The sequence below is a fragment of the Drosophila grimshawi genome, unplaced genomic scaffold, assembly GCF_018153295.1.
Source record: "Drosophila grimshawi isolate 15287-2541.00 unplaced genomic scaffold, ASM1815329v1 contig_311, whole genome shotgun sequence".
Lineage (NCBI taxonomy): Eukaryota > Metazoa > Arthropoda > Insecta > Diptera > Drosophilidae > Drosophila > Drosophila grimshawi.
This window is the reverse complement of record NW_025063098.1, coordinates 28,145,098-28,166,842: the sequence shown is the minus strand read 5'-3', so window position 1 is coordinate 28,166,842 and position 21,745 is coordinate 28,145,098. Positions and strand designations below refer to the sequence as shown.

At 40.5% G+C, this 21,745-nt stretch overlaps 4 protein-coding genes across 4 annotated transcripts; 1 reads left to right on the top strand and 3 right to left on the bottom strand.

The window, feature by feature from the left end:
* Nucleotides 1-1,646: 1,646 nt before the first annotated feature.
* On the bottom strand, nt 1,647-3,542 carry LOC6569679. Its single transcript, XM_001996025.2, has 2 exons — nt 3,151-3,542; nt 1,647-2,037 (listed from the first exon to the last, which is right to left on the bottom strand). Exons 1-2 carry the CDS (start codon nt 3,497-3,499, stop codon nt 1,727-1,729), a joined length of 660 nt encoding a protein of 219 aa, XP_001996061.1. The 5' UTR covers nt 3,500-3,542; the 3' UTR covers nt 1,647-1,726.
* A 6,762-nt stretch (nt 3,543-10,304) lies between these two features.
* Nucleotides 10,305-14,250, top strand: LOC6569680. Its single transcript, XM_001996026.2, has 4 exons — nt 10,305-10,964; nt 11,900-12,233; nt 12,296-12,600; nt 13,906-14,250. The coding sequence occupies exons 1-4, from the start codon at nt 10,466-10,468 to the stop codon at nt 13,977-13,979; spliced, it is 1,212 nt and encodes a 403-aa protein (XP_001996062.1). The 5' UTR covers nt 10,305-10,465; the 3' UTR covers nt 13,980-14,250.
* Nucleotides 14,251-14,756: 506 nt separating this feature from the next.
* On the bottom strand, nt 14,757-16,108 carry LOC6569681. The gene is made up of 3 exons (XM_001996027.2): nt 15,910-16,108; nt 15,392-15,567; nt 14,757-15,339 (listed from the first exon to the last, which is right to left on the bottom strand). The coding sequence occupies exons 1-3, from the start codon at nt 16,003-16,005 to the stop codon at nt 14,757-14,759; spliced, it is 855 nt and encodes a 284-aa protein (XP_001996063.1). The 5' UTR covers nt 16,006-16,108.
* Nucleotides 16,109-19,112: 3,004 nt separating this feature from the next.
* Nucleotides 19,113-21,046, bottom strand: LOC6569682. Its single transcript, XM_001996028.2, has 4 exons — nt 20,650-21,046; nt 20,437-20,583; nt 20,097-20,233; nt 19,113-19,750 (listed from the first exon to the last, which is right to left on the bottom strand). The coding sequence occupies exons 1-4, from the start codon at nt 21,042-21,044 to the stop codon at nt 19,209-19,211; spliced, it is 1,221 nt and encodes a 406-aa protein (XP_001996064.1). The 5' UTR covers nt 21,045-21,046; the 3' UTR covers nt 19,113-19,208.
* Nucleotides 21,047-21,745: the final 699 nt, after the last annotated feature.

Genomic DNA, 21,745 nt, shown 5'->3' with positions numbered 1-21,745 from the left:
TGAACTTATTTTATAATTTAATGACCAGACGCTGGCCAAAGTCAAACTCATGCCAAGTCCAAACACAAATTCGACTCGAAACGCGAACGCGAACGCAAACTCGTAAAAAGTCGTTTAAAAGGGAAAGTTAACGGCCCGCCGGGCAGCGGTAGCGGTAGAAGCCACTACCGGAGTAGTCAGAGCCACAGTCAGAGGCACAGTCAGAGTCAGAGGCAGAGACAGAGACAAAGGCAGAGGCAGAAGCAGAGACATAGTTTGTGGTAGAGCCACTGCCAGTGCCAAGGTTCGAGGTGCGAGGTAGAGCATGTTGCGCTCATTGGTAGAAGTAGTTGGAGATGATGAAGAAGAAGAAGTGGAAGAAGAAGAAGAAGAAGAAGAGGTGTCCCTGTTGCCGCAAGAGCTTAACGGGTTTTTCAAGTGCCCCCGACGGCGCGCCGGTTGCGGCTTTAATTGATATTGTGTAACAGAACGCAGCGTGGCCAAAACAAAAATGTAGGTCTGTCATGCCAGTAGTTTGTTGTTATTGCCGTTACCCCTACTTTTTGTTGTTGCTGTTGCTGTTGCTGTTGTTGTTGCCCGTGGCACTTACGATTCAGTTGTGGCTGTTGCTGCTGCTGTTGCTGCTGCTGCTGCTGCTGTGCAGGCTCGTCCGAAAAAAGAACCGTTGCGCTCGCTGCCAAAATAGAGTGAAAGTTGAGCAGACAACAACTGTGGCAATATGCAAATCCAATCTACCTAATTCACCAGAAAATATAAAATCCCAAGTCCCAGATCAGAAATCTGAAACGCCTCCGAGAATTCAGCTGACAACCTTATTATGGAATATGCGTACACAGCATAAAAACTATCTGGTAAATTAATGGCAAAAAGCCAAATAACAATCATGGCAACAGTGCCAATCTGCTGAGTGTAGTTGACCATTAAATGCTCTCAGAATCCCAAAAGGGCTAAAGTTGGAGAGAGTGCATACATTTTGTGAAATCATCAAGATATATTCTGTTCAGAATGTATTTATATTAATATTCTGTTAACAAAATGATAAAAAAAATTGCTTAGCTAAGCTGTGTGAGGTTTGCAATTAAGGACATGTATTCGATTTTAAAATATCAAAAATGGCCAATACTGAAATGTTTCGCATAGGTAAAGCCTTTTCGATATTCCTTGAGCCTTTAGCATAACTACACATCTTAATTCGGAACACACAAAGTTGTCTTAAGGGAGGTTAATGGGGCTAATGTTTAGAACCATTTAAATTATCCAATAATGTTAAATACATTGCCAAAGCAGTTATGCCAATGGAAAGTAGGGTATTGAAGCAGGCACAACTACAAATCGAGTGTGGCTGCTGTGAGTAGGTTGATTGTCCGTTGTGGTTGTTGTTGTTACTGCTGCTGCTGCTGCTGCTGCTGCTGCTGCTGGCAACACAATGTGAGCTGAACTGAAATAAACTTTCACCAATTTCATAAAACGAAGAGCAGCCAAGGCATCAGCATCAGTCTCTGCCTCAGCAACAGCAACTGAAGCTGAAGTAAACAAGATCCCAAATAATGCTGCGACAGTGACACCTATGAGTATGGAACAAAGAACCAACTCTGAATGCATTCAGAGACTACGCCCCCCTTTGAGATATTAAACAAGCTGCCCCCTTTTGTATTGTTGCATGTCATAATAAATTAGTTTAACCTAAACGTACGTAAATGGTAACAAATATGCGAGTAGTGTTAACTTAGATCGCCCAAGACCTATAAGCCAAAGGTTGCTCGTTAACCACTTGCAGGTGGCGTGCCGCACGGCGGCGTCTCTTATGATGATGTCCCTCGCCTGTAACGTAGGAGATGCTGTGACTCGACTCGTTGCCATGCTGTGCCGCAGACTTAAGGCCCACAATGCCGGCCATCATCAGTGCCATCATGGCCACGCCCAGCGCCTTCATAGCCAGCGCCCCAATTCCACCCAGTCCAAGCACGGCCATCATTTTACCAAACATTAGCGCCATGGCCAGAAGCATGCCCTGTCCTTTGTCCTTTTTGCGTGCCTCTGTCAGAGTGGAAATAAGATTGCAATTTATGAGACTGTGTTTGGGGCAAGCGCATAAATCTGCGTGTGTTCAACCTGCTTAGGAATGGTGCTAAGATATATATATACATATATAAATTTAAACCAAACTGTGGTGCGTTCTGAGGCACAAGTTGTGGCACCGTAGCTGGTTTGAAGTGTAAAACATTAACTAAAAAGAACAACTTGCTAACAAGTCAATGATTACATACCCTTTGAATAAATATGTATGTATTGCATATAATATATTGCTGCAATCCATCAAAGTTGTTGTGGATTATTTTACAGTCCTTACATATATTATAATATTTATATATATTTAATCCTTGATAATAATATTTTGCAGAAATATAATAAAAAGTGAGATGCTAACTAAATGATATGGTAGCATGGATATCGGTATATTTTTTGCTATTGTGATTCTCGTCTTATAATCAGGTTTTCGGACCAGAGTCTTCATCCTGATCAGGAATATATTTATGCCTATGGGGTACTCCCCATGATTTCTGCAACAAGCTACATACTTTTGCACAATTTCATTATTCCCTTTTAACCATTTTAATGGGTCCAGGATATAACAAGAAAGAATGGTTATTTTATGCACGCCGAAAATAACACAACCTGGCAGAGCTCACTCCTACTGCTGACCAAATACTGTAAAAAAGTTAGCAAAATTACAGAAACCTTGGTCGAAATTTGTATACTTTGCGTATCCGAATAGGAATCGGAACATAAATTTGTTGGACACAATGATTCTGACATGATTCTAAGTTGCTATAGAATATTTAGTGATCAAGAGTATGTATTCTCTTTGGGTACTCCTCCATAAATGCGTTATACACAGCTCGACAACAAAAATAATACCCATTACAAGAGTACAATAAACTTAGTTCTTAAGTTGTCACGCACTTTTTTCAAATTTCTGTAACACACACAAAATGGCCAATGTTCTTTTGGTTGACACAGATTACAAACGAAAATTGTGGCCAATATCATAATCCTATTACGAACTTTTCTACCAAATTGAATAGTCAAGTACAAATCAGTGGCATGGCCAATTGGCCAACAACAATAATAGTAACAACAATAACCCACCTGCCACTTGGCCATCGCTTGTGTCCTCCAGCAAATCGGCCAGCTTTAAGTTCAGCTCATGCGTACGTAAATAGGTGGACACACAGTCTAGCAGCGTTGTATCCCCATCTGCAGAGTGTGGCGCCTCCAACTCATTCTCAGTGGTTTCGTTGTGAAGTGGCACAATCTCCAGTCCCCGCATTAGAACCAGGGGTTTGTCGCTCTTGCTCAGATTACGGAGCACGTTCCTCAAGGCATTCTCGCCGCGACAGAGTAGTGTCGGCGACTCCCGGTTGCAGTTGTCCAGCTTGGCGCTGGTGAGGCACAGCAGGCTGAGTAGCAGGCTCAGTGAACAGCGTAGACGGCACATGTCGCTAAAGCGTTTGCGTATCAACTAAAAACCTTGAAAATGGCCTGGTCATATTTTATAGCCAACTATTCTACCAAGACAGCTTTCCCAAGGCCAAAACCAAATCACTGAAGCATCCCGAAAGTGAATTGTCACAATTGAAAATTAAAACAATGGTGAGCAAAACAAAATAAAAGTACAATAAGTGGAAATGCTTTCAGTTTGCGTTTTTCTTCGCGTTTGCAGTGCAATTTTCTTCTTCAGTGGCCATTGCAATTTTCAATTTCAATTTTCAACGGTCAGTTGGTCAGACAGTCGTGAGTTACGCTCCGCTGATTTAGCTCCGAATATAACTCGTCCCCCACTCAACTTGATAGCTCTCGAAATTATACAAATTAGAGGTAGTCAAAGTGCCACAGGTTTGTTTCTAACGCACACCCCACACACAAATTACTATGTATTATATGCACCCGACTTTGGTTCACACAATTGTCTCCCTCTCTCTCTCTCTCTCTCTTTGTCTCTGTCTTTCTTTATCTATCTATCTGTGTATCCTAAACTGGGCCTAAACAGCTCCATTTGCCCTCATGATGTGCGTGCTATAAAAGCGAAAGTTGACTCACATTTTGATTGCTCTGTCGAATGTGACTGCAAGACATTTAACAGTTATTTGCGTCAAGTTTTAGCCATTAAAAATAAAATAGCCAAAACTTTACCATTGCGACCTTTTTTTGCCAAAGCCAGAGTCAAGTGTTCCTAAGACTGTATAATATGTCTGAGTTGTCTGGTCTGACATCTCTCATGCGTTTCATAAGCCTTATAACACCTTTCGACTATTTTGTAATACTGCACAATATGTATTAATCAAATTGGCGTGACTTAAGTCCGTAAAGCTTCAATATCCCATCAAAAGAAATCAGCATCCAACAGCATCAGCAGCATCAGCAGCAGCAGCAGCATCATCATTATCATCACCACCATCATCATTATGATGATGATCGACGTTGTTGCGCTCAAAAAGCAATAACTTTCACTCTCGATGTATTAATTTTTATATTTAACATATTGTTGTACACGGCCCATACAAACACACACATACACATTATTATTATTATTATTATTATTATAGCTGGAAATTTGAAGCTTCCAAAAAATGAGAAAAAAACAACAACAGCAAAAAAACAATGTATCCGCAACAAAAAACAAGTCAAGTCGAAACGTTATTGAACTGCGCTCGCGATGTGAAGTCAACCAAAATTGATCTGAACTCGTTACGTTTGCCTTTTGAGACGGTGACGGCAATAAAAAGAAAGTATCTACCATCGACCAGCTCACAACTCGCATCTCACATCTCACAACTCATATCTACCGTTGGCAGAAGCAGATCATCGAGAAGCAGCAGCAGCTGTGGTGGTCACGTCGGAGCCCGTTGCTCTTCCATGGAAAGCGCTGCGATTCGATTCATTTGAGTGGGACTATTGTGAATTCATTCAGAGTATATTGTTGCACGCTGCATAGATGGGATCTGTATCGGCAACTTGTTATAATTGATTGTTGTGCAGCATCATCATCATCCACATGGTCTCTATAATTGAAGTTTCCGTGGCTCCAGATTGCCTTTCAATGAGCTGCAATGTGTGCATTGTATGCGGTTGATTGAGTGCCACTGCAGACAAGAAGCAGCAGCGTGGGTGAGGGGGGTGCATGTGTACGTCAATGTGTCTAATGGGTAACCCATCAGTACGAAATACTCTATTAGACAGACTGCTTGAGGCAGCCATAATTGTTTGATATTATTCCATTTGTCTTTGTGTGTTCCCTAATACATGGATTCCTGCAAGGGAGTCTTATGTTAAGGTGACTCGACTACGCAGTACCCTGTATTAAAGTACAGTTACTGCTGCGGTTTCCCCAGTATAACCTCAATATACAATATCCCAAATGTAAATGATGAGTTACTGTATTCTAGATATACTCGTATATTTTCTTGCTTTTGATATTAATTTGTACATGTTGCATAATCATAAACTAATTTGTGAGCTAGACAAAATTCTTGGTAATTCACGTGCATATCTGTGGGGATGAGGCACTATGTCTGTGAAGCTATGAACTAACAGACCTCATTCATTCGTCTGAGATTGACAACATTTTCTGGGGCGCTCCAAAGGCTGCTGCAAAAAGAGCTGCGCCTGAAAGTGTGTAGTGTTTTTTTTTTTAGCATAACCACATATAACAAAATTAATTTAAATGTGTGAATTTCCAGTGTTTTGGGAGCGGATAACGGATTACACACATCCTGCTGCTACAAATGAGGAACCAAATGGAATGTAATTAGTGTGATTTGATAAATGGGCAGCTCAAATGGAATATCATTTGAAATGCCGCAGCGGGTGCTCTGCTGCTGCTGGTGAAATCTAATGGAAATTGTTCAAGTATTTTAATTAGAAGACAATTAGATTAAAATAAATTAAACGAATCGCTGCGCACAGGCAATCGATGAGCCAAGCTTAATGAAAACTAACAAGAAGCAGCACGAAATCGCAACAGCAACATCAACATCAACAAAACAACAATCAAAGTACAATACCATCAGCGAAATTTGTGCCAGAGAAAATAAAACGAAAATAACAAAAAACAATAACAACTGCAGGGGAGACAACAAAACAACATTTTACTAATGCTGTCTGGCTGCAAACAATTAGAGAAAAATAATAAATATTATTATGAAGAAAAACACATAAATATTCATTTACTTTAATTGGCACTCAAAACGAAACAAATACTTGCATTTTTTTGCATGTCTATAATCCATTAATTTTGATTGGCTTCTAATGAAGCCAGAGACAAGTAGTCAAAAATGGCAGACATGCAATATCTGTACTAACTTAGTGCTTTGGGACAAATAAATATTGCAATGCCTCCACTCGCATTTAAAGAACATCTCTCATTGTTGGCTGGCAGCTTTTAAGGAATTTCCGCAACAAGCTTCCAATTTTATTTGTTCTGCTCTTGGACACATCAATTATTCAGTGCTCATTACAATCTCCTTACAGCGAGTAATACAATCCATTTTACTTCCGGACTAGTTTGAAGGGGGCACATTTTAAAAAAAAAGTTACTCCTTGTAATGCAATCATGAACGAGACATACTAAAACAAATTAAACATGAAATTACGTTTAAGATGACAGTTTACAACTGGAGGATATCCTTTTGTTTTGTTGCTTAATACATTTTTAAAGCTAGACTTAATAATCAGCGTCGCGTTTCATTTAGCGCCTTGTAAAATTGAGCTAACATAAGTTTTATAATAATTGTTTTAAGTTAAGTTAAAGAAACATTTTATAAAGTGATTGCTTCTTCTTTTTTTTTTTTAGATGACAAAAGTTTACATGATATAAAGTCCTTGTCAAATTTTCAACGTTTTTTTTTTAAGTGAAATACCAAAATGTATAAAGTTATTGAAACAAATTTGTTGTAGTATTTTGTGCCTGGGGTTCTTGAGAAATTTTACATATTTATTTAAAAACAGAGCATCCAGATATTTGCATAGCTTCGTAAACGCCATTTCTAGCTGCAGGGTACTATTTGAAAGAAATAAACTGCTTTTGACAATTTCATTAAAAATGATATTTAAAAAACTTTCTCTTAATTAACAGTTGCACCTGCCCTTAAGCCGCACTTTGTACTCACTCAACATGTCCTACAACTAGGTACAAATATTCTTCGAAGTCCTGACAAATTAATGTAACTGCTGTCTTTGCTTCTGTTGTCGTCTCTAATAAAGGTGTGTGGCTGCACTTGTGACTGGCCCTATATTAAAGTGGATCCGGTTGTGGTTTGCGACGAAAGTCAAGGATCATTAAACTTTGAGTTGCACACGTGCAAACACACACCTACAAATGTATATCTAATGTGCTGCTGACATAGTAGATTGTGGCAACATGGATTGGCATTGAATTACCACTTTCTGTACAATGGCAACGCCCGCCAACCCACTTAATCCCCCCACGAACCCTCCGTTTCACTTTTCCTTCCACGCAAAGTCTTGGATGACGTGCAAAACGCAGTCACGGACAGTGGACTTAACTGCACTGAAGTCTGGCCTGGACCTGTTGGCAGTATGGAGCTGCCACTTGAACAGTGGTTTCAATTGCATGGATTTAACTTTGTGCAAACGAGGGAGCCATTAAGATGTTAAAGTGAGCATGATTGAATGTCTGCCCGCTCCTGCAACCCCCCTACCATACCATACATTTAAAAAGCAATAACTTCATAAAAAATATGTAAAAAATTTGGATTTTCAAATTCTTAACAAATAACAAAAATAGTAACGTTTTATGACATTGGATTTCAAATTCAGTTTTATGATTGCCTTTTTCCTTGTGGTTTTACCAAATAAACAATCTGCACAACACAATATTTCAGTTGCACAATAAAATGCGTCGCAAGAACATTTTGTCTGGGAGAAATTTATGTGCTACACTTGGTGACAGCTGTTTTGAACAGTTTACAATATGAATAAAAAAATATTTGAACAAAATCTCACGATAGGAATGAGATGGAAGTACAGTCAATAGTTAAAGGTTACTAAAAAAACTATTACAAAAAAATCAAAAATATTGAAAAAAAAAAAAATAATTAAAAAATAAATACCATTATTTTGAATACTTGTATTTATTTATTTAAATTAATAACTGTTCAAAATTGTTTTTGTTTCTGCAATCGAATGCTAATACTGTGAAATTTCAATACTTATTTTGATTTATTTCATTCAATAAATAAATGTAATCATAAATTGTTTTTATTTTTACAATCGTATTATTATCACTTGAATTCTGGAAAATATGATTTAAAAAGTGACTTTTTCGGCTATTGGCAGCGACCAATGTGCACTGTGGCTACCTCACTTTCTTGTTGAACGAAACCAGGCGAACCGCTTCGCATTACTTGCGCTTTTGTGCCCAACACGTTGCTGTGGCATTGACCGTGAAGAGGACAATAGTTTGTCGATTTTTGGTGTCGGGTTGCCAAACCGATAACAGACAGCAACAATAACAATAACAACAATAAGCACAAAGATGGTGGGAAACTAAAAAAATAAAAGTGTAACCTATCATTGGCTGCTGCGTCTGGATTATTGTTATTATGTTGATCTTAGATAAGGCAAAGACAGCAGTTGGCAAAGTGCCAGTTGCAACCGTTGAGGTCTGATTGCCATTGCCAATGCCTCCAAATTACAAACAACAAGAGGCAAACAGCAACACAGCAAGCTTTTGGGCAATTATATCGAGCAGTCAGTTGGCCTGCGTGACTGCCATACTGAGTTTCGTTATTAGCCAAATGCAAGATGCAGCGCAAAGTGTTTGCCCACCACACACCACACACCACAAACCACAAACCACAAACCACACCCCACCCTCCGACATACTACTAGCATACATGCCCCATAGCCAAGCCAAATGTGCAACAGAATGTAACAAAAACTGAACCGCTTGCAGTTGCTCTTGCTGCGGCTACTTGTGAAAAACGAGAGCTAATAGTTCGTTTCACTTTTCTTTTATTATTTATAATATTTATTTGTATGATGGCAATTTTGTTACACTTATTGACTGCTCCCAGACTCGAATGAGTTGCCGAGGCGTAGCCACATGTTGCCGCCGCATTGCCACCACCATCCAGTGCTCCACCGGCTTCACTTGCACCACCTGCTCCACCAGCGCGGTGTGTCTTAATTGTCCATGGCTGGCATTGTTTGCTTTTACTTTTGCCAGCAAAATTGTTTTCTGCAAATTACGAGCAAATTAATGAGCAGAAAATTAACTACATTAGAGCATTGCTCGGACATGGCAGGGAGAGTGTGGCAATTGGAATGGGGGGGATGGTAGAGCAGTGTTCGGCACAGCAGGATGCAGTGCGCACACGAAAGCATTTGGCTTCTTGACGTGCAGTTATGGAAATGCCACAAAGTACCCCAACCCTTGAACTACAGGGCAACGCCAAGTTCCCGTGCAAATAAAAAATAAAATGCTGCTGCATGCAACACATGTGCCAGAAAGCACACAACAAAATGTGATTTTACGACCGATGCTAACAGTAGTACAGTGGGACAAAGTGAAATATTCCCAAGTAATCATTTGAAGACATGTCAGGCAATCTCTGAAAATCAATTAATATTACTTTACATAATGCGTGGCAATATTTATTTGGTATATCTGAATTTATAGTTATAAGGATTTTGGCATCCATTCTCATTTTAAAATCTATTCAAAGCTATTGACATCAATTAAGAATTGTTATATATTTCAAAGCATTGAAATTAAAATTATTTCTAATTTCAACTATTTATAGACAAATTCAGTTAACAATCTTTTTTCAGTTTTAGATATATTCAGGGACATTGACATCAATTTCGATTTTTTTGTTGTAACTTCCATTTATAATTTAAGCTATTTGTATACATATTTTTATTATATTTGTCAAATTTAATTGGAATTCTTCAAGTTTATTACAAAGTGACTTTTTCTTTTAGTTATTAGACGATTTCCTGCTACAGTGCCATAGCATGACTAGCAGCTGAATGGAATCGGCTGATGATGCTACTGCCCACTGAGTGATGGCTGTCGTCAATCAGATGGCTGGCTTGAAATCAAAACTGTAGCAAAGTGGCAGCATAATATGCTAAGGCGTTGCGGCGCTGTCGATGCTGGCGTTGACGTCGTTGGATGTTGAAGCCAGAGCAATTGCTGCTTGGCTAAACAATAAAACCGAGTTGCATGCCACAGTAAGTAATTAGTCTTTATAGCGGCGTGTTGCAACGCGTTGCAGCAGCTGCCAACTTTAATTGAAGAACATCCATGTGAAGGATACGCCGCGTGCTCGTTCTCGTCCTCGTCCTTTTCCAGTGTTGTGTAGTGAAGTGCAGTTGCTAATTGTGCACAAGAAAAATAAAAGTGTTTAGTCGCAACTTTAAATATTTTAATTTCATTATGTTGTACTCCTTCGCTGCCAGTTGCGCTTTGCTTGCGCTTTTATTGCTGCACGTTTCGAATGCGGCAATACACAAAAGAAGCGGCGCTAAAGCAGTAAATGCACTGGACACTGAAACCGAAGCAACGACAAAAAATACTAATCCCGCCCAAAGTGTGGAGAACACGGACCTGCTCGATAAATTAAGCTGGAAGTGCGCCAATAATGCCAGTTGCCTGCACAATGTTGCCAATGGCATTTTGACTTCATATCGACGCGGCGAAACCATCAAACTGGGACTGTTCGATCTGGTGAAGTTGCCCGCTCTCGATGACGCCCACAAGCACAAGTGGGGGTCGACAGCAGGCAGTGGACGTGGCCTGTCCAGCGTCATGGACTTTGTCAGCGGAAATGCGATACGTGTGCCCGTGGGGCCCATGGTTTTCAGTGTACAGCGTGCCGAGGATGATAGCGATTATATTGAAGTGGCCCTTCTGAAGAAGGCGTCGAGTGGCACAGGTAATGTGGGGTGCTGAGTGCTGGCTTTGATTGATCCACATCTAATTGGACGGGGGCAGTTGGCAATCCGAGTCCAACACCTGATACCAACAACTAACATGTGCGTTTCTTTAGTACCAGTGGCTTAGTCCACATATAATTAGGTCGGAGGGGGAGAATAAGATGTCAATTTAAAAGCCATTATCATTAAAACTTCGCAGTACTTATTGAAATTGAAAGCAAAATGTAACTTGTTGAGGCTCGCATTGAATTTCTCTGGCTATATTTATCTATTTTAAATAGCTACCAATAAATGTGATAATAAATGGTTTACTTTCACTCTAAACTCCTATTATCTACTGTGAACATTCCTAACAATTGATTTGTTTGAAGAACACATTTTTGTCCTCCATATTTTACTAAGTTTAGTTTCAGTTTCTGCTTCCTAGGAACATAATTTCCAACATCAATAGTTCCGCAATACATAAATAATATAGTAACTTCTCGAAATTGTTCTTTCTGACTCGTTTTACTGCTTTTCAACATAAGCAACAAATTGTAAAAACTTTTGCTTTTTTTTGCAAGTAAAAAGTTTATTTTGGCTACTTCCATGCTCGGATCATTTGTCATGCGGCTCGCATTCGCATGAAAGTTGACCTAATGCGACAGAGCTGATTCTGCCCCACTGGCAACATATGTCAAATGCCTAACCTTGGCAGGACCTCTGAAGCATACTAAATAATGTTTCGCTCTATGGGCATGTAGTTCTCATTATTTATATTCATTAGGTGTGACGCTCGTTGCACAGACGATGACGTTGAAAACATCAATCATATCACTTTCCTGAATTACAATCCAGTACAAACTACTGTGACCCACTCTCTTACCCAACACATCCTGCACCATTAAAGCCATTACGCTTAAAACGTGTCTTGTTTCCACAAATACAAAAACAGGCCGACTTCAGGGTAATGGCGGCGGTGGCGGCGGTGGCGGAGGAGGAGGACTCTTGGGTGGCGGAGGCGCAGGTGGACTCTTGGGCGGTGGCGACAGCGGCGGTGGTGTTGGTGGCTTACTGGGCGGACGTCGACGTCATCAGCATAATCAGGACAAGAAGCAGTTCCAAATGTATATACCCATGTATCTGGCAGCCACAACCTTCGGATGGACGATGGTGGCCGCCAAGGCGGTTGGCTTACTCACTCTTAAGGCGCTCATTCTGTCTAAAATTGCCTTTGTTGTTGCAGCCATTGTGCTGATCAAGAAACTCATGGACAATGCCAGTGAAAAGTAAGTGAGCTCAGCTCGTTGAGCTGAATTGTGTTATGCCCTTTGTTAAACGCTACTTACAGAATGATGTATCAATTTCCGGAGCACACACCCTACATGATGCCCTATGGCCCCATGGATTATCCAATGCATGCGGCCGAAGTCTCGCCCGAAATGTATCCAAGTGCACTACATCAGTTGGCTGTGGCCGGTGGCGGCCAGATGCCGCATCCCGGCCATCCCGGATTGGAGAGCCTGGCTGCTGAGACTCACATCCAAACTCAGGTCTCGACAGATGGCAGCAACAACACAAATCCACTGGCAGCACTAGGCGCCTTCGGCGGCCTGGGCCACAAGATCAAACGTGAGGACTCTTGGATAGCGAAAAGTAAGTGCACTCGTAAAACACATATACCCTTGTTCTAGATTTGCTGCGCTCGGGTAGATCGCCAGGAAGACAGCATTGGCGTAGTCCAGGTCGTAACCATTTCGATGCCAATATACTAGCCGCAGCAACTGCCGTGGCCGAAATTATCGCAGAGTCGGATTATGAGAATGACGACTGAGTAGAGTATATAAATATTACTATTCAACTCTGTTGCCTTTGCACGCATTTGTGGTTCCATTTTGGATTCAGAAACAACAATGTTTTTCAAAACCTTAACCTGGCCCCTACACACAACTAAGCCCGCTTACTGTCCTTTTTGCTTTCCTTCCTGAGTACAGCAATTTGGCATACTATCCGATCATTACAAGTATATAGATGGAATTCAAATTGTTCAACATACCATATTAAAAGGACACATCTGTTTTAGCTAACTATCTTAGTTAGACGAGAGCATATATAGCACATTTAGTTGCTCTGGCTTTTACAATGAAATTACATTTTTGTCGTTTGAGCTTAACGGGGAAAGTTATCTATCACATCTATCAATACTCCATATTCCAGGACTCATCTGTAGTAATTGTATTTGGTTAATTATCGTTAATGCACCGCCATATTTATTTAAATTGATGTTGTATAATAATTGATATTTTTACTGAGAAAGTAAGAAATGAGATTTAAAATATTGCAGCTACGCTTTTGTAATCAATATCCTTGTAGTCGCAGCTTTTTCGAGCTGCTGCTGTATAAGTGTATCCTTCATGCACTGCCATTTATTATTAACTCACATTTATTTTCGACGAATTTCACTAAGTAATACCAAACAGTCAAGGACTTACAAAGTAACACTGAGCTGCATTTTAATTACAGTTACAGTTTACACTTGCAGCTTTTAACAACTTGCAGTTTAATGATGTTCATTTTGTGCAGCTTAACTTAATTAAAAGTATTACCACACTCTGTTAATTAAATTTCGAGACTGCAAAGTTTTCTTATTTGCCGTAAATCGAATTATGCTCTATGTGGTTGTTTCTTTACAGTTGCCTCACGTTCTAAAGCCGCTATTAAAATTAGTTAACACATACACACACACACACCTATATATATACGCTCAAAATCGCGGCGTTCAAAATCGCTGCATAATTTGCGGCTGCACGTAGAGTGAGCAAACAAGCTGGCTATCAAAGTTGACACTCGAAAGTTTTGCTCAGCTCACAAACTTTTTGAGCGCTTTAATGAACTATTTTGGATACAGCTTTTTGGCTGGATATTGATTGGGTATATTAAAAGGAGAATTTTTTGTTGCAGCCACGCCTGCAAGACGACCGCTCATCTACAATTATGTGCAACCGCAGATGCAGCTGCCCTTCTACCGCTCCTAGGATGAATGGAATTGATGCCTAGCCAATTAGTGCAGCTTTGGCTCCTAACCGCTACCAAAGACCGTTCAGTGTATGATGGAGGAGGAGAGGTGAGGAGGTTCTGCTGCCATAAATGAACATCCGGCAAACGAGGAGTGCTCTAAGCTGCTTATTAGCTTAATTAAATTATTTATTTATACTACTTTTATTATTTATTGGATTGTTCGTAGCTTATCGAGAGACCTAACGCACACATTTAGCTTAGTTGAATATCTGAAATTAGCAAAAGCAAAGCTACAAAAATATACAAAAAAATAACAAAATAATAATAATAAATTAAATATAATAAAATAAATAAATAAAGAAGAGAAGAGCACAAGTTGGCTCAACAATTGTAAAATTGTGTTGTGTTTATATTCAAGTATTTTATTTTGTAGTGAATAAATAATTAACATAAGCAATAAATATAAATAATATATAACGAGAGTATTAGAATTATCTATATAAATGAGTATGATAGATTAAGTCATGAAAATATAAGCAAAGAGATAACGAGAGCCAAAGACAGTGTAAGAGATCGTTAGGCTAAAGAATCAAGAGTTTGTGTTAAAGAGAAAGTATTATTCATAAATGTAATGAGGAAAGCGTGGGAGCCTCACAGGGGTCTTCCCTCACTTTGTAAATGCAACAATTCATCAAAACATTAATTAAAAAGCTTCGCGTATTTTATTATTATTATTTTTTTGTTTTGTTTTTTTGCTTTTTTTTTTTGGTAGTGCAATTTGTTTTGTTAGTATTTTATTGCGCCACCTTGGCGGGCTGCTGATGCGCACTGTAAGCCATCTCTTGTGCCTCTTGCGCCATCAAGTGAGCCGGCACTTGAGCCAAGCCCTCCACGAACCCGTCGAAAGCACGCGACCAGCCCGAACTGTAGCTATCATGATGCGATGGCACCTCCACAATGGTCTTCTTCTGTGACAGCAGCTTCTTCAGCGAAATTATCACAGCCAGCAGTAGCGCAATCTTGGAAACAATCAACGCCTTACCAGCCAGCAAGAAAAGTCCTTTGAGCAGGATGGCACCCACCATTCCCGTTTTGGCAGCCATCATCATCATCATGGGACCCATGTTCTTCATCTTGCCACGTCCCTCCTCCAAGGCCTCAATGGGGCGCACAGAGACGCCCATATTGAGATTGCCCTTGGGATCGCTACTCAACACAAAGTCCGCATTGTCCGAGAACCTGTAGCGCAGTGTGCGCGAACGCACAAATCTCCACAGCTTGTTGGCTATCAGCAAGCCGTAGGATTCCTCATCTGAGTCCATGGCGCGTGCCAGCAGCAGTTCATCCTCGTAATTATTGGGTATCTCAGACACATCTCTAAGGATTGATGTTATTGGTTTAGTTGTCAAAAGTTATTTTGAAGACTCACCTGTTTCTTGACACACGGAAATTTTCGCTTATATCAATGTTCGATTTTTTAAAAATACGATCCAAAAAGACGATTGTCTTCAGCATGTTACACGAATGACTGTCATTGTGAATGCATTTCTCATTCAGCTTGACCATTATCTGCTCATCTTCCCTATCGCCATAGTCGCCAGTTATCTGTGAAAGCAGTTTAATTTTGATTAGCTCGAGGCTACAGTTTGACGCAGCTGCTATTTGCCTGATAATAATTTCAGACCCATTTTAACTCAAGTGCAAACAAAAGGTTGACATTTTTTGTGTGTGTAATGCAACCCTTAAGCAGTGTTTGATACTGATAAGGTTTAAATAAAAAATAAACAAAATAAACATAACTGGCTTGCGGGTTTCCTGCCAGGATATCCGCTGAGCTTGAATTGGCTAACAATTTTTCATTCTTATCGCTGGCACATTCATTTTTCTTGTTTTTATTTTTTTGTTTTTTTTTTTTTTGTTGATTGCAAAAACTTATGTTGACCTTACCAAGTTGTCACTTCCGCTTAGGGTGGGCGTGGAACTTGCCGTGCTCGCCATCACGAGCGTTATGCCCAGGAGCGTATAGAAAGTAAATGCCTGCATATTGTTATTGATTGTTGTCGTTGTTTCCTTGTTGCCTTTTTGCTGAATAATGTAGCACTTGTTTAGTTAGTAGCTGTGTTGTCTTGTTTTTGGGTATCACTATAAACAGAGAGTTCATATCATTAATGTCCTGGCACATATATATAGTCACACACACTCGCACACACACGCACCAAGAAAACAATTGAGACACAACGGCGGCGTTGTCGCTTTTCCGTCTACGCTCTGCACAAATGTCACGTTGACTGTTCTGCGGCAGCTGTTGACATCGTCGTCTTATAAGAAAACCTAATGCGAATTTTCCGCCAGCGGTTTCGATTTTATATGAAAAGCGGCCAAAAGCGGCAACGCAAACACAATGCAGGCCTCTGTCAACGTCAACGTCAGCGTCGACGCCGACTTCTGCGTCGACATCGGCATCGGAGTTTGTTTTTCCAATTTACTTTTGTATCAAAACTGGTCCCAAAACACTTGGAAAAAGCTCAAGTTGGATCTGGGACTTGTTTAGCCAGTTCGAAGAAATTCTGAGCTCAGCTTGTGCATGCTGGCCAAAAAGCGTTAATGGCCTTGTCTTTGAGCCAAAACAGTCAAACAACAGCCAATACAGTGGGACCAATTGACTTTGCTTATGTTCTGTTGCTTTTGCTGGCTTTGTTTTTATTATCTTTAGGCTTTTCTTTGCGAAAACAAGGCAACTGAAAGTAAACAGCAACAGACCCAATTCACAACAACAAACAGGCCAATTTTCCCACAGATGTTGTCAGTGGGGAGGAGCTAGGGTGCGGGGGGACATGACTCACATGCAAACGTGAAATTTCCATGTAGTTGTACCAATTAAGAAATGCCTGTTTGGCAGACATGTTATCGAGACTAGTTAGACTCGTAGGGAAAGTCGACTTATTTTATTTTATTTTATTTTATTTTATTCAATAAGAAATATTGTTCAAACATTTTATGAAGAAAATTAAAGCATACAATTTGTATTAAGAAATGCCATTTTATGTTTATGCAAATGCATATTAAGTACGTGCTACACTATATAGATTCAAAATTAAGAGCTTTATCCATGGATCAGCTGGGAATGACATTTATTGCATTCTGCGGAAACTACAAGCATTGTCATGCCAATATATGTGGCATTGTACACTGCTTGTTTTTCTTTATGAGTGTTTTATTGCAACTGTAATTGCCACATCGTGTGCGACATGTGGAAACTGCTGTGGATGCCTGCATTTAATTAACGGCATGATATTCCCAAATAATCAGCCAGATTTATCTCCATGGTTTCATTCGAAATTACATTTTCATTTAATTTTTGTGCTGCCCTAGAGACAACATTGCGGTGCGGGTGGGGAGAGGTTGGGTAATTTTTGCTGATGGGTCTGTTGAGCAGTGGACCCAGCCATTTAATTAATCAAACTGTTTGTCATGCACGGACAAAGTTATTGCATTCATTGTAAATTGGCCGGCGGTCAACAACAACAGCAAAAACAACAACAACAGCAATGGCAAAGATTTGCTCGAATTTGCGAGGCGACCAAAGTAGGCTAACATGAGTGGCCGCAACCACTGCAAAGCGGGCAGCTCCTCAAATGTGGCACACCACGAAAGTGGCTGGCAGTGGGGCGCAAAAAAGCGCTACACGATCTGTCCATAAACCGTTGCCTCATTTTTTACTTGCCTCTTTTTTATTTCTTTATTTATTGTGACTGTGCGTGGTCCCAAATCAAACCACACCAAAGCCAAATCACATTGCGTCCGCCCGATCCAGTTGGCTCGTTGTCTGCTCAACCCTCCCCATCCCCGTCCCCAACAACTCCACCAGCACCTGGCTATCTGCCTGCCACTGCCCACTTGCCCACTGGCAAAGTCATAACAATTTCTCATGTGCGGCTGCCGCTGCCGCTTTCTTTCGGAAAATGTGGTCCAGTCGCCAGGTCTGTCTTCATCGTCTTCGTCAATGCTTTGCAAGTGTTGTCACCTCGCGTGGCCAGGACGGGCAGAGCGGCAGCTTTTGGCATTGACTTTGAACTGCCAACATTGTGTTCGAGACAGCGCCACACGAGGTGCTATTTATAAATATGTGGGTGGGCACAATAAGCATCAATTTCAAATAAATTGGCTTATGAATTTAATAGTTTTTAAGCCACTTTTATGATTTAAAAAATATTATACAATATTTTTTTAGCAGTTTAAAACGTGTTTGGCAATTTTATGTCTTTAATGAAAGCCTGTTTAAGTTCATTGAAGTAGTATAAGTAATATTTATATTTATATGAAATTATATCATTCAGTAAAAGAGAAATTAAAATCAAGACATATATTTCACATTCATATGTAAATATTTGTAACCGGTTCCACTGCGATTTTTATGTTGATATTCGATATCAAAACCCTTTTTCATCTGGGCTTACCATCTAGCTCAAGATAACATCTATATTTAGTAATTTGAAATCCATTTAAATTTACTTTTTAAAATTACTTTAGCGGTGGCAAAAATAATTATTTTAAGCTTTATTATTATGATTATAATTGCAATAGAAAGCAGACAACTGTAAAGATGATAGTAGTTTCTATTAAGTATAGAGTTGTTTACTTTCTACTGAGAGTTTTCTAAATTTAAAACGATTAAACTACAGATTTGCTTTAGAAACGATAAACCTTTTTTTGACGCGTTTCCTTCTCAAACTATAAATATATCAAGAGTCAGCTTGTTGTTTATAGTGAGCCGGAGCTGCAACTTGCCCCACACACATTTAGTGTGTAGTTAGCCATTTTCTTGGAATTTTCAGTCAGCTGAAGTCTTGCGGCGACCCTCGTTAAAGAAAAGCAAGATTGAACACGCCCGGCCACTTTTCCTTTGCGTTAACCGTAAATTTCTCGCCTTGGTATTTCATTGCCTTAATTAAAAGCTGCATTTTATTTGTAGCAACTTCAAAGCAGCAGCGAGCCAATTGCAGCATTTGGAGAAACATTCAGTAGTGAAATTTTGTACCGTTAATTAGCACACCCCTTCGATGAAAGAGGGGCGCCTACCAACTCCCCTTGTTAGCACCCGACTCCCTGCAGTTTAACGCATTCACTTTTGAACTTAATATTGAGCGTTTATTTACAGTTTACAGTAATAAATATGCTTATAGGAATGCAATTTAGCCAGGTCGCAAATAAATAACAATGACCTAAACAACTGTAGCTGACGAGTCCTAACTCTTCTGTTGGGTTTGCGTCGCGGCTGGGATATCCTTGCCGGTATTGCGTCCATAGTAGCCATTGTAGGCGGCTTCCTGGGGATTGCCAAAGCTAATGGAATTGCCACCCAACTGCTGAGACTGCTCCTGCTGTCCCTGATAACTCTTGCTGTAGTAATCGCTGTAGGGCTTGGCAAAGGATGGCTCCTGGCGATAGTAGGGACCGCCGCCGCCATGTCCACCATGTCCACCATCATAGTGCTCGTGATGATGATAGTAAGTGGCAGCGCCGACACCCTGGGGTGAGTACTCGGGGAATGATGGCTTGCTGCCAAAGAGACCAGACAGGCCACCGCCAAAGGCGCCACCGACACCGCCTGGCGGTCGGCACAGCTTGAAGTAGGCAAAGAGACCGGGCAAAATAATGGCAGCCAGTCCAAGTATCTTTTTTAGACCCGCAATACCCAGAATGAAGGGCAGGAAGAGCAACAGCTTCAGCTTGAAAATCTTCAACACCAACAGCAGGGGAATAATCATCTTCTTCAGCTTCTTACGCGCTGTGGAGGAAAGGAAAGTGAAATATTAGTTAGTTTTGGTAAAAGAAACACACAAAGAGGAGATATAAATTAGAAAACTTAATTCAATCTGTTCATAAAAGGTAGTTAGATATTTTGTTCGTTTTGTAAATACCCTAGTTCTTAAATATATATATATATATGATATCGTCCTCAGTTAAGACTATAGCAAATTTAAGTTCTTGAATATAGAAAGGATGCAATCATATTTTGTTGTTGTTTCTGTTGATGTTGATATTAAGCACAACTTGTACTTATCTAAGATTAAATTATTAATTTCATTTAGAAGATAGCTTTCTCATATTAAATTTACTCTATTGTCACTTACAGAAGTGTCCGGCACGCTGGCCATCACCGGCATCCAGCTCGTCGTCGATGTCATTGCCAATGAAGCGCGCCTCGTAGCGTCCTGCTTCGGTCAGTTCCTCGGGCAGCTCGAGCTCCAAGGCAGTGGACTTAATGAAGCTGGGGGGTAAAAGTAAAATACAAAGGTGTCATAATGAAGGCAAACATAGCTTATGCAAAAACTTGTAAATTATTAAAAAAGCAAAAAGAAAAAAGTTCCGGCCAGAGGCCGCAGTCAATTTCAAGTGTTTGTGGCCGACATTACTTCACTTGTGGGACTGCAAAGCCATTTGCTTAATTGACCAACCATTTCAGAAACTTACCGTTCAGCGCGACGCAGAGCATATTTCACAAGCAGATTCCAGTCATCATCTTCAGAGCGCGGTTCCTCGGAGTACTCAAAAGGCTCTTGGAGCAGCGAGCGTTGCTGTGTCTCTGGCAGGCGAACAACGCGTGCAAAATCTGAGAGACTATATTAAAATAGAGAAATAGTTAGTTGAATGGTAAAATGGAATGAATAAGTGGCAAACTCTTACCGATACAGATCCCTGTGGAAGATCTCATCGAATGTGTTGAGCGCCTGTGTCTTGAAGCACTCGGATAGATCGCCACTTAGACAGTTGGTATTGGTGCGCGCTAGATAGGGATCATTGTCATTGCCCAGGCCAAATATGCTCAGAATGGAAGAGCGACCACGTTCCTCACCCACGCCCGACTGCGCCTGCGGCAGTTGTGGTTGCTGTTGGAATTGCAGTGGCTGTTGTTGTTGCGGCTGCTGTTGGAATTGCAGTGTCTGTTGTTGTTGCGGCTGCGGCGCATATACTTGTTGTATGTTGCTGGACGACTGCTGGTCGGGCAGTCGGAGGCCGTCGCCGGCAACAAGGCCAATGCCGCAGATAGAGACGATGGCCAGCAAGGTGAGCGCAGGCATTGTCATGGCTGCAAAATGTAAAATGTAAAATTTTAATTACGCTTTTTAATAAGCGACAGAAAACGAAAACAAACAAACAAAATGTAGTTATATTCTTTCAATGGAGGTTCAACCGGTAAAACGGCGAAAAGTGTTGTTTTCTCTGCGATTGGTTTATCGGCTCTGGAATCGACTCTCAGCGCCGCTCAGCGTGTGACTTGTCTTATGAATTTTAAGAGTCTCGGTGTCGGTGTCGGTGGCTGTGTCTGTGTGTGTGTGTGTGTTAATGTGTGTGTGTGTGCGTGAGCTGCTTGTTTTCTTTTTGGCAATTTTTATGCTTCATTCAATGTTTGTTTATTGGCTCGGCTTATTTGGGTTTTAACAGTTGCGGACTCGGCTCACAACTGACACACTTTTTATAAAATAAAAAAAAATGGGCGAATCTCGCGTTTGTTATGGCCATTGCCGCAGCTGCTTTGGGCAACTGATTTTTTGGCCGCTCGCTTTGGTTATACCTTCTGCAATTATTTGCGCACACGTAATATACTCTCACTTTCCAGCTAACAGCAGCGTTTACCGCTAATGCTTATTTTTTTCTGTTGGCTTACATCGATAGACGAGCTTTCTGTAGCTTTGGCGCCGAATTTCAACCCAAAAACATAGCGTGCCTCGGCCTAAAGAGAAATGCAATCAAACCGGTTTGCTTCTTTTTTTTGTGGTCA

Coding starts and splice junctions, on each gene's coding strand:
- LOC6569681 (XM_001996027.2), bottom strand. CDS start 16,005: ATGCAGGCATTTACTTTCTATACGCTCCTGGGCATAACGCTCGTGATG. Junction 15,568..15,909: donor TAAGCGGAAGTGACAACTTG/GTAAGGTCAACA, acceptor CTGCTTTCACAG/ATAACTGGCGACTATGGCGA. Junction 15,340..15,391: donor TTCCGTGTGTCAAGAAACAG/GTGAGTCTTCAA, acceptor ATCAATCCTTAG/AGATGTGTCTGAGATACCCA.
- LOC6569680 (XM_001996026.2), top strand. CDS start 10,466: ATGTTGTACTCCTTCGCTGCCAGTTGCGCTTTGCTTGCGCTTTTATTG. Junction 10,965..11,899: donor GAAGGCGTCGAGTGGCACAG/GTAATGTGGGGT, acceptor ATACAAAAACAG/GCCGACTTCAGGGTAATGGC. Junction 12,601..13,905: donor GGACTCTTGGATAGCGAAAA/GTAAGTGCACTC, acceptor TTTTTGTTGCAG/CCACGCCTGCAAGACGACCG.
- LOC6569679 (XM_001996025.2), bottom strand. CDS start 3,499: ATGTGCCGTCTACGCTGTTCACTGAGCCTGCTACTCAGCCTGCTGTGC. Junction 2,038..3,150: donor AAGCGATGGCCAAGTGGCAG/GTGGGTTATTGT, acceptor CCACTCTGACAG/AGGCACGCAAAAAGGACAAA.
- LOC6569682 (XM_001996028.2), bottom strand. CDS start 21,044: ATGCCTGCGCTCACCTTGCTGGCCATCGTCTCTATCTGCGGCATTGGC. Junction 20,584..20,649: donor TTCCACAGGGATCTGTATCG/GTAAGAGTTTGC, acceptor ATTTTAATATAG/TCTCTCAGATTTTGCACGCG. Junction 20,234..20,436: donor GCTCTGCGTCGCGCTGAACG/GTAAGTTTCTGA, acceptor TTTACCCCCCAG/CTTCATTAAGTCCACTGCCT.